Here is a 12,344-nt window from a genome sequence, read left to right on the forward strand (position 1 = left end):
GTAACAGTATGTGTCTTCTAAGGCTTTTAAGGAAAAAAAAATCCACGTCGTTCCTACTTTGTTTGCTGTAAGACAATCTCTTGGTGCCCTGAGTTACCATGTAACAAATATGACTACCTTAAGGATATCATGCTGTTAGCAATTTAAGCATATGGACCATGTGTAGGTACTGCATTCATGAAGCACAGCTGATTATGGGCACTAAATATCTGAGTGAAGAAGTTTCCAGATGATTGCATCACTCTGTCATCTAAGTCAACCTTAGTTGTCCACTACTTCCCAATTGGGACTGCAAGTGTCATGGAGGAAAAAAAAAAAGCCCTTTGTCTCTTTCTAGATTCCAGATCCAGGGAATCTTGAGCATAATAAAATGCTGTGGTTTTCTACCATTCTGTTTTGAGTAGCGTGTTTTCATTAAGAGGTAACTGCAACAAGTTTCTATAAAAAAATTTATAGCAAACATCATTGTAAGGCTTACTGTCGAAAACTTTCCCATGAAATTATGCCTTTTACTACCATTTTATTCAATACTGATGAACTAGGGCTTTTTAGTAGGACAAGGCCCCACAAACTTCTGGGAATGAAATAAAAATTGAGCAGCACAGGAACAATAGAGAAGAAAAAATAAGTCCAAATAAAAGTGGAAAAAGGACAGAACCAGAAAATCTCAGACCTAAATGTAAGAGCTGAAAGTATAAAACTCTTAAAAGACGACACAGGAGTAAATCTCATGACACTGGGTTAGGTAATAATTTCCTAGAAATATTAATAACATAAAAGAACATGTAATAAAAAAGATAAATTAGATTACATCAAAATTTAAAACTTTTGTACTTCAGAGGATACCACCTAGAAAGTGAAGAGAAAACCCCCAGAGTGGGAGAAAATATTCGCAAATCACACATCTAGTAAGGGATTTATTTCCAGAATATGTATTCAAGAACACCTACAACTCAATAAAAGACAAATAACTCAATTACAAAATGGGCAAAGGATTTGAATTGATATTTCTCTAAAAAAGATATACAAGTGGCCAATAAGTGCATGAGACGATGCTCAACATCATTGGTCATTAGAGAAATGCAAAATAAAACCACAATGAGATACAACTTTATCCCCACCAAGAATAGCTATAGTAAGAAAGACAGAAAATAGTAAGAATTGGCAAGGATATGGAAAAATTGGAACCCTCATTCATTGATGGTGGGAATTTAAAATGGTACAGCCACTTTGGAAATAAGCTTTGCAATTCCTCAAAATGCTAAACAGTTATCACATGACACAACAATTCCACTCCTAGGTGTACACCCAAGAGAAATGAAAACATATGTCCCAAGAAAAACTTGTACATGAATGTTCATGGCAACATTATTCATAATAAACAAAAAATGGAGAAAAAACAAATGTCCATGGACAGATGAATGGCTAAATAAAATGTGGTATATCTTTGTAATGCAGTATTATATACCAATAAAAAGAAATCAAGTGTAATACATACTATAATCTGAATGAACCTTGAAAACATTATTCTAAGTAAAAGAAGCCTGTCACAAGAGATCACATGTTGTAGGATTCCACTCATATGAAATGTCCAGAATAGGCAAATCTACAAAGATATGAAGACATAATGTTCTTGTGGTGCTTAGTACTGGGGCGAGGAAGGTGAAAAGTTTCTGAGAAGATGGGGAATGATTGCTAATGAGTATAAGATTTCTTTTGAGAGGAACAAAAATATTCTAAAACTAGATTGTGACAATGATTGTATATCCTGTGAATATAATAAAAAAATAAATTATATATGTTACATGGGTATATAGTATGTTAATTATATCTCCATAAAACTATTAAAATACAGTATATAATACAGTATATAGTAACTATATGCTCAGACAATACAGATTAAAAAAATTAAAAAGTAGGAGGAGAAATTCAGGAAAGAACAAAAAAATTCAGTTTATTCTCAGAAATCACATTAGTGGTGGTACTACCATTTGTTATTCGAAGATTGCTTGATGTATTGTTAAATTTTTACCATATATATATATCTCTTAGTATACTGAACATGAGTTCTCTGGAACAGAACAAATTATTATTATTACTTACATACCATAAGTAAATAATACCGTTCTGACTCTTCTCTGCCCCAGCTCTTACCCCAGGAGCGAGGTTATGAGAAGGAGATGTAATATTGCAAGTAATTTCATCTACCATAAATAAGGAGTCCCGAAAAAAATAAATTTGTATTTTGATTTGTGAAAAAAGAGGCAGTTGCTCCTCCTCTTCTGAGAGTTTTTCTGGAAACAAAAAGGAAAGAACTTGTGCCTTCACCATTTGGAATGTAAATAAATCTTTCTAGCGAGGAAGAAAAAAAAAACAACAGTGTCTCCAGCCTTACAACCCAGGAGATGTCTCTAAGTTCCTGGTCTCATCCTCTTCTTTGAAATGTAAGCACATACCTCCAGAGAGGTAAATCTGTCTGGAGTTTGCTCATAAATTTTCTAAAACTTGTCTTTAGGCCTAGGTCTTAAGTTTCTGTAAAATTTTCTCAGAAAGCCCTAATTGTACAGAAACATAAAAATATTTTCTCTACAACACCACATATGTAATGTGGTACAAAATAAATGAGAAATTGAGTTACACCAAAATACTGGATTGTCAAATCAGACTTAAATACATCAGAGATCTTACCTAGTTTCAACCTTTTCTGATAATTTCAAGGATAGAAGTAATCAAACAGTACAACAAATGAGATAGAGGTCCAGAACCATCAGAACAGCTCTCCAGGTCCATCCCTGCCAGTTTGGATATACTCTGACCCAGATTAGCATGTAAGGTCATTTAGAATTACAGTATCATTCTCCATTTCTTCCAAACAAAAACAACTTTTCTCATGCACATTCACATTCACTGTGACTAGATTAGTGATCAGAGATTATTGTTCAAGAAATTCTGGATTCCATCTGGTTTGAGGACATAACTATATTCCAGATATCACAGTATAGCTTTTAACAGTCATTTACTGCCAGATGTCATTACGCAACACGCTCTCTTCAGAACAAAACAATGTTGTTCCTTTATCTTTCCAATCCTAAACAGTGTACCATGGGAAAGACAATTCTCCTGGGCCATTAGAGAACAAATATAAAGCCCACACTGTCCAAAATGTCCTACCATAATTTAGGATAAATGTAGTGTTCCCATAAGTGGGCATCCTTAGCTTGGCTTCTGGCACTTCTGGCCATTGCTCTTTAAAAACAGCAAATTCCATAGTAATTAGAGTATTCAATAGTCTTTCCTCGGCAAGGGTACAAGCCCTTTCTTTTCTTGATTGATATGATTGATGTTCTGTTACAGTAAATAGTCTATTTGTCCAGTCATTTAAAGCTTTGTTCAAAAAGTCCCAATAAAACAAATGTTGGCAACACTGCTGGTGGGACTGCAAACTAGTACAACCTCTATGGAAAGTAGTATGGAGACACCTCAAAGAACTAAAAGTAGAACTACCACTGGATCCAGCAATCCCACTATTGGGTATTTACCCAAAGGAAAAAAAGACATTCTATAAAAAAGACATGTGCACGTGAATGTCTATAGCAGCACAAGTCACAATTGCAGAGCTGTGGAAACAACCCAAATGCCCATCAATTCATGAGTGGATTGATAAAATATGTATATGTATACCATTGAGTACTACTCAGCCGTAAAAAATGGTGAACAAATACCTCTTGTATTATCCTAGATGGAGCTGGAGCCCATTCTTCTAAGTGAAGTATCACAAGAATGGAAAAACAAACACCACATACACTCACCATTAAATTGGTACTAATCGATCAACATTTATGTGCACATATGGAAGTAACATTCACTGGGGATTGGGCAGGTGGTGGGAAGGAGGGGATGGGTAAATTCACACCTAATGGGTGTGCTGCGCACTGTCTGGGGGATGGGCATGCTTGCAGCTTTAATTCGGGAGGTCCAAAGGCAATTTATGTGACCAAAGCCGTTTGTACCCCCATAATATTCTGAAATTAAAAAAAAAATAAGTAAATTCTTTTTTCTTTTTGTTCCTTTGGGGGGGAAAAAAAAGCTTTGTTGTCCTAGGGCCATTTCCAGATGCAACCAGTCTCCTGGAAGAGCGCTCCCTCTAGTGTCTCTATTTGGATTAGCAAGTCCTTTCAGGAACATTATTTTTGTCTTACGTATTACCTCAAGACCAATAGCAAAAATCTCTTCAGAACATCAAGGCAGCAAGGAGAATACTGATCAATGGGTTATTGCCATGGTACATTAATGAAATGTGTGCAATCTAGGAAAATGATGTGCACATACAAAAAAATGTATGTCCCATGAGATTGTTATTTGTTATGTTTTGTTTAGGTGTGTCATAGGTTTTCCATAAACATACTTTGCATAACTCCAGAGAGGAGTTATTAGTAATATGTATTCATTACATCTCATCCAAATCCATCTCCCTCAAGGGTGGTCTTCCAATTCCCTTAAATTTTAATTCCATTCACATTCACATAGTCTATATTCGAAGAAGAAAAAGCTATGGTAAGCAGTAGAAATCTGCTTTCTATTACACTTAAGTAGATGTGTTAGCAACATATCATTTTGATTTATGCCCACAAAGAATGCAAAAGCTCTACTGTTCAGAATCCTCCATCTATGTAATTCATTAGTCATAGTCAAGTCATCAGAAAAATGATCAGAATGGTAAACACATTTGGCCCTCAAACAACATGGGTTTGCATAATGTGGGTCTACTTATATGGATTTTTTTTTTTAAAGAACTGTATTGGAAAATTTGGAGCAGATTTGCGAACAATTTGAAAAAACCTGCAGATGAACCACATAGCCTAGAAATACTGAAAAAATGAAGAAAAAGTTAGGTGTGTCATGAATGTTAAAATATATGTAAATACTAGTCTATTTTATCATTTACTACCATGAAATATACACAAATCTATTTTAAAAAGTTAAAATGTATCAAAATTAACACACATATATACACTTACAGACTGTAAATGGTGCCATTCACAGTTGAGAGAAATGTAAACAAAGATGCAGCATTAAATCATAACTGTATAAAATTAACTGTAGTACATACTGTACTACTGTAATAATTTCATAGTTATCTCCTGTTGCTATTGCGGTGAACTCAAGTGTTGCTAGTATCTGTTCAAAATGTCATGTGATGCTAATTGTGTGATGTTAATCATTTCCGCTTGAGCAGTTTGTCTCTCCAGTAAAATTGCGTATTACAGTAAAAACATGATCTCTCACAGTTCTCGTGTATTCACAGTGTTTAGTGCAATACTGTAAACCTTGAATAACACCATGAGACCCATACATAGTGCCACTAGTGATATTAGAAGTGCTCCCAAGAAGCAGAGAAAAGTCATGACATAAGAAAAAGTTGAATTGCTTGATATATACCGTGGGTTGAGGTCTGCAGCTGAGGGTGCCTGCCATTTCAGACAAATGATTCCTCTTATAAACAGATGACATAAACGTACACTATTGATAAATACAGTACAGTACCATAAAAATTATTTTCTCTTCCGTATGATTTTCTTAGTAACATTTTCTTTTGTCTGCCTTTCTTTTTTATAAGAATGCAATATATAATACATATAACATATAAAATGTGTTAATTGGCTGTTTATGTTATTGGTCAACAGTAGGCTATTAGTAAAGTTATGGGGGATCAAAAGTAATAAACTATGCAGGGGGTTGGTTGTCCTAACCCCTCCATTGTTCAAGGGACAAATGTATAGTCTATATACCAAGAAAAGAGTGGTAACTGTAGTGAACTATCCCTATATTGAGTCATCAAGTGACACTCCATCACTTTGTTCCCAATTATTCAGGTGGAATCATTAGGTAGAGCATACATCACCAATTTCCCTTCTTTGCAGAAAACAGATCCAGAGTGTTCTCTCATCATCAGTTAAGGATGGCATCAGATCTGAGAGAAATACCTAAGAGTATTATTCTTTAGGTCTGAGGCTCTGGTTTGGAGGTCACATGATTGCATCCTTCCACCAAACTGTAATTCACTTACAAGTGCCTTTCCATCTCCTGTGATTCCCCTCATTTCCATTTATTACCTGTTTTAATCCATACCCTTTCTCTATGAGTGGGGTTTCTGGCTCAATAGATGTAGTTTAAACCCACAGGACCAGTAAAAACAACAGCCCTGTTAACACTTCTCCTTGGCAGATATTATAAGATTTGACAGATAAAGAATCACAGGACACTTAGCTTTGTGTTTACAGATAGTCCTTAACTTGTCTACACTGGGTGAAGTTATACATACTCCTAAAGGCCTCTAAGTATATGTACTGTCAAATTCAATGGTATTGATATTGTATTTTGTGCATTGATAATACTTTTCTTTGGCACACACAACTTTAAACTTGGGGACCACCAGATCAGGCAAAACAAAAAAAAAGATTTTGCAAAATGGGGAAGATATATAGTTGTGTACTTGCATCTTCCCCATCACCTCATTCCTACCTCTCAATTCTAGAAACTTTATGAGTAGAGTCCTGGCATTTCTTCCTTTCATAATCAATGTTAGTACAAAAATCACTTAACTGATTAAGCTAACCCTTAAACCTATATTGTTTTGCTAGTGATCAATTTAGTTACTTTGCAAACAAATTGTTGGAAAAGCAGAAGGTTGACCAGTGATGAATAAAAGTGGTTTTTCTCTATCATATCTCTCCCTCTCTTTTTCTCTCCCTCCCTCTCTCTCTCTAGCAACCAGATACATATTGCTAAAAGCATTCCAAAGATAATAACTTGTCCCCTCTAGTATATGCCATCAGAGACTTTTTTTGTGTTTTTGCCATGAGGTCTGTAATTAATATGTTCATAAAAAGATTATGCAAGTTGTTCCTTCTTTCTTTCCAGGGAGTATACCCCAGTTACTGAAAATAATGGATTGCAGACCTGCTACTTGGTCTTTTTGTTTCCAGAAATTATGGGATTTTCTAATGACATCTCCTGCTTCCTTGAGAATTAAGATTTTTCATTATAGGAGAAAGAAGGCAGAGATGGAATATAGAACTATTATCACCCTTATATAAATCCTGAATTTCATTTTAAAATATCATGAACTCGTGGGTTATTAGATATACATACATAAACATAAATTTATATCATTTCATATTTGAAAGAAATCAGGGCTTCTTAAAGAAAAAGATGTTCTAGGTCTGGAACAGAAAATGTGTAAGATCACCCCATATGTTCATAGCAGCATTATTTGTAATAGTGCTAAAACAGGAAACTACCTATGTGTCATCAATGAAAAAATGGACAATTAAATTGTGGCATATTCCTATAGAGGAATGCTGTACTACCACAAAAATGAACACACTATCGATACATTCAATGATATGGACGAATCTCATAAACATATTGAACCAAAGAAGCCAGACGCAATAGAGCAGGGGTTCCCTACCTATGGTGAGTTGTATAATTATTTCATTATCTATTATAATGTAATAATAATACAAATACAGTGCACAATAAATATAACACGCTTGAATCATCCTGAAACTATCCCCTCATTCTCTGGCCCGTGGACAAACTATTTTCCATGAAAACGGTCCCTGGTGCTAAAAAAGTTGGGGAGTGATGCAATAGAGAATATATTATATGATTGCACTTATACAGAATTCAAAACCAGAAAAAAACTAATCTATGGTTTTAGGTATCAGGAGAGCTGTTACCTTTGGGAGAGTAGGTATTGACTAGGAGGATGTTCTACATGCTCTGTATCTTGATTTAGTGTTGATTACATAGGTATGTTCACTTTGTAAAAATTCATCAAGTTATACACTTAGGATTTGTAAATTTTTTTTTTGTATTTGTTATACTTCAATAAAAGTTTTCTTAAAAACAAAACATGAGGTAGAAATACATTTATTAACATGGAAAAATATCTCAAAGATATGCTGAGTAAAAGAAGCAAGTTGCAGATCAATACAGAGTAAGATACAATTTATGTAATAATAAAAACCCATAAAACAATCATGTTATTTCTATATGTACATATATACATACAAAAAAGTCATCTTGAAAGATGATCAGTTATAACTTATGTGCATATCTCTGGAAAGGGAGTGGTTGGCAGAAACACATAGAATCTTTTCATTATCTATGAAAATTTAACAGTACATAATAATAATGTTTTCATTAATATACAATAAAAAACAAATATTTCTAAAAGGTCAGATTGTTCTTAAGTCCAATGAGAAAATAGCATTTTTAAATAAATGTAAAGACCAGTAGAAAATCCTTTAAATACTAAGCTGTTAATGTGAAAATTTTATAAGTTCACTGATGCCTGCAAGACATCAAGGTTATGTAACATAATTATCAAAAATATATTTTTATACATCCATGTAGAACTGACCCTTTTTAAAGACAATCCCATAGAAAAATGGACCAGAAAATTTTATTGACCCCTCTCTCCCATAGAAAGGTCCTGTTGTCCTATTTTTTGCTTAAATCCTTTTCTGACAATTCTAAATGGGAGGCAAAAAAGCTTGGAAAACTATATTGCATCATTTATACATTTCTATCTCTTTAGGACTGTGCCACTCAATAAACCTTTCTTTAATACTATTCTCAAGGATAACCTCCATCTTTGCACACTGATAGGTAATGAGTAGAAAGCATGTGCTGTAAGTGTTAAAATCAGACCTACACTTTTGTTATTGAGATCTGAGGACAACTTAGCTCAGTTTTATGCTTTGCCCAAAGGTTTAATGCAGCTAATTCCCCATCTCTAACCCCTATAGAGAGGCACACACTCAAATGAAAGGACACACAGTAACAGTTATATTTTATTACAAAGGTGGCAATGAGGTCAAATTGTATGGCTCTGTCTTTCCAATAAGGCAGGTCCCTCTGGGTCCTAATCCAGTCTTTTATCTCGTAGTAAAAGGGATAGTATTTGTACCTTCCGGTGAGGGGTCACGTGAACTTCAATACAAAACTATGTAATCTTAGAAAATCCAAGAGAATAAGAGACAGAGTGAAAGCAAGAGAACATACTCTGTCTAGATTGACATAGTAACTCAAATATACCTATATTTAGTGATAAATATATCTATAATGAGAACTTTAATAATAAGACTGCTCAGCAATCTTTTCTCAGACATGAGAACATATTATAATACCATCTCAATCTTTCTCCTTTTAACAGCTAAAGATATCAACTACAGGTTCTCTAAATAAAGCTTTCAACTAAAGACAAAACCTCAACTTCAACAGGAACGGAATAGCTTGATATTTACCGAGGAGAAAGGTATGGATCTACAGTCTTTCCCTTTCTTTTAATACTGTTTAAAATGTGAATTTATCTGTAAAGTCTTCCACAGCTTGAGACCTCATTATTTCAGAGATCAGCAAGGTAAACACTCTCAAATGAGGTACATGATTTAGGCTTTAGGAACCCTGAGGCACCAGGGCATTTTCTGCAATAGGTTCATGAAATAAATGTAATCATGAAATAAATGTAAACCCTATGATTTCTTGAAAATGAATATAATTATAAAAATTCAAAACAAATTAAATGTGTTCATATGTAATATCCATATTTGAATCAGATTATCACCTGCCTGCTGTGTCTATGCTAACTGATCCAATAACATTCTCTCAAACGTGATTTTCTCACCATCCCTGACAAAAACCCACTACCTGATTTATTTTTTGATAATAAACAAAATCAATTATTCTATTTTAGCATTATTCAAAATAAACTTAATAACAGGAAAATATGTTTTATGCCAAATACACATTTTAAAAAGTTTAAAAAAAAAAACTAGAAAAAACCCTGCATTTCATGTTTCTGAGAAACTTGAATCCCAAATCCTATAAAAATAACTTCAATTGAACAACCATAATACAATATCAGTTTTAGAGCCAGTTATATGTTCAAAAAAAAAGGCTCACTATTAATAACTTTGGCAAATATTCAAAAGCCCATTTTAAAACTTCTCCTTCTTTACACCAGGTACTTAATTTTTTCAGCCTGGTATGCCACATTTTTATATTCTAAATCATTCTTTTTTCATTGCAACTTTTTTGTTAGTAAACTGAGATTATCTACATGGTAACAGACAACTACCTTAAAAGTCTGGCTACATACCAAAAGCTGCTACTTTGATGATCATCGCTTGAATGTTAGATGATATCATCTCTCGAAGTAAATCTTCCTGGTTTCTCTGCCAAAGGTAAGCTAAAGGCTGGAGATCAAGCCTTTTACACCTACAAAATAAAAAGAAAAAAATCTGATGATATCGTAATGTCCCGCACTTGGATACATAGCAATTACTTTGATTTTAAACATAATGCTTCTTTCAAGGATTTTAGCATTTAAAATGCTTTAAAATAGATGCTTTGCATAATGAAGTTATATATACAACATAAACATATTTAACATACATGGGCTATGTATAAACTGATAAAAAATGAATACTCCAGGCACACTAGAAATATTAATTAGTAATACACTAAGTTTAGAAATCTATGTAAAGAGCTTACACATGCCAGTGAATCATTATTCTCATTTTTAAAACTTCTGAGAGTATCAAAATTATGAAGCATATGCAAAAAAAGGCAAATGATTTATCCTAACAAAATAATCATTTGATTAAATTTATAATAACTTTGGTTCTATGAACTATTCTTATCTAACTTTGACATTTTTTTAAAGAATTTGTCTCTGAGTAAAAAAATACTAAGAACAAAAAGTACAATTTATTGAGCACCTAATATTCTGCAGGCATTGTACCAGATACTTTACAGTATTGGTACAGTAGAAAGAATATAAGTTTTGGAGTCAAGACAAATCTGGGTTTGAAACCTCATTCTGCACTCTAGCTACATGGCTTTTACAAGCTAAGTAAACTCTAAGTCCATGTCTTTAATTTCTTAGTTCATAAATAGGGGCAAAAATATTTCCTTTCAAAGTTCTTGAGAAGATTAAGAGATTATAGTTATCCTTTACTCTTCTTTTTTTCCAATCTACCACAATACAGAATTGTGATCATTCCTCACCAATACCACTGCTGACAACCTGGTCTGAGCCACCATTATCTCTCATGTCAATATCCTAATTTCTTTCTATGCTTCCACTCTTTCCCTTTTAAATCCATTTTCAATACAGTAGCCAGTGTGATTCTTTGAAAACATAAAATGGACCAAGGCATTCCTCTGCTCAAAGCCTGCCAGTGGCTTCCCATCACTCCAGGTGAAAATCCTTGCAATAGATCCTGATTACTTCTTATGCCTCACTTCCAACTCCTCTTCCCCTCACTCTCCACCCACCACCACTCACTTGCTCACTCTTGCCTATTACACTAGCTGTGTTCCCTACTTTTCTTCATGTTTTTCCTTAAATGTCACTTTCTTAATTAAAGGTAATGTAGATAAAGAATGTAAAAAAATACCTGGATAAAATAGATATTCAATAAATAGCAGGCAAAGTCAAGTGACTTGCTCAGTCACACAGCAAGTGGCTGAGATAATGTATCAAACCAAGAATATAGGTCTAAAACCCATTATTCCCAGTGTCCCCTATCATCCCTACCATCTGTAAAGTTGCCTGGTTGACCTTTCAGGCCTACACTGATTTTTCTCTGTTTCTCTCAGAGAATCCCAATACTTACTAAATGTTCTACATGTTTGGTCATTTACTCATATGTGGCCTTTAAAAAAAAAAAAATCACTATTTTTTTCTTAAACATATACCCTGTTTCAAAGAAACCAAAACCTTCCTCATGGCAGAGACTGCTTTATGTAATTTTCCTTTTTAAAATGTCTCAGAGCATCTAAGGCAGAGCTGAGGCAGTTAATAAATACAAAAATAATAAAATTTAAATTACCCTTGTAATACAAACATTACAGTTCTTGCTGTCCTCTCACCAATGTTTAATGCTTACTAATCAAACTAGCCTCTCTTTTTTAGCCAAGATTTCTTTTTTATTGAAAAAAATTTATTCCCTCTTGTCCGTATTACAAAATTCTTGGTTGTTGCTTTAAAATTCACAATCTTTTAACTATTTTTAGACTTAAGTCAAACTTCTTGACCTATTTAAATGTTTTAACGGTTTAAAATAAATTTCCTCTGTAAATCACTGATGCATTTGACCTTGTGACATTTATGAAACAATTTTTATCTTGAAAATATAATGATGGAACACAAACTACATATTGGGGATAGCCTAATACAAAAGTCAGTTTGGAGACAGACCAATGAACTCCTAGTAACACCACTTTAAAAATTTCAAGGATAAAATTATTGCAGATATGCTTTGTGATAT

At 33.7% G+C, this 12,344-nt stretch overlaps 1 protein-coding gene across 5 annotated transcripts in view; it reads right to left on the reverse strand.

Moving 5' to 3' along the window:
* DPH6 (diphthamine biosynthesis 6) overlaps nucleotides 1-12,344 on the reverse strand; it is a 206,117-nt gene that overhangs the window by 104,090 nt on the left and 89,683 nt on the right. For all 5 annotated transcript variants that reach the window (XR_006729291.1, XR_006729292.1, XR_006729290.1 and 2 more), the window contains exon 5: nucleotides 10,169-10,287. Coding sequence is in view for 2 of the 5 variants with exons in the window: in XM_045527884.1 (XP_045383840.1) it covers nucleotides 10,169-10,287 (119 nt within the window). In the remaining 3 variants the exon portion in view is untranslated. The remainder of the gene's footprint in view (nucleotides 1-10,168; nucleotides 10,288-12,344) is intronic.

Source organism: Lemur catta, chromosome 1 (assembly GCF_020740605.2).
Source record: "Lemur catta isolate mLemCat1 chromosome 1, mLemCat1.pri, whole genome shotgun sequence".
Taxonomy (NCBI): domain Eukaryota; kingdom Metazoa; phylum Chordata; class Mammalia; order Primates; family Lemuridae; genus Lemur; species Lemur catta.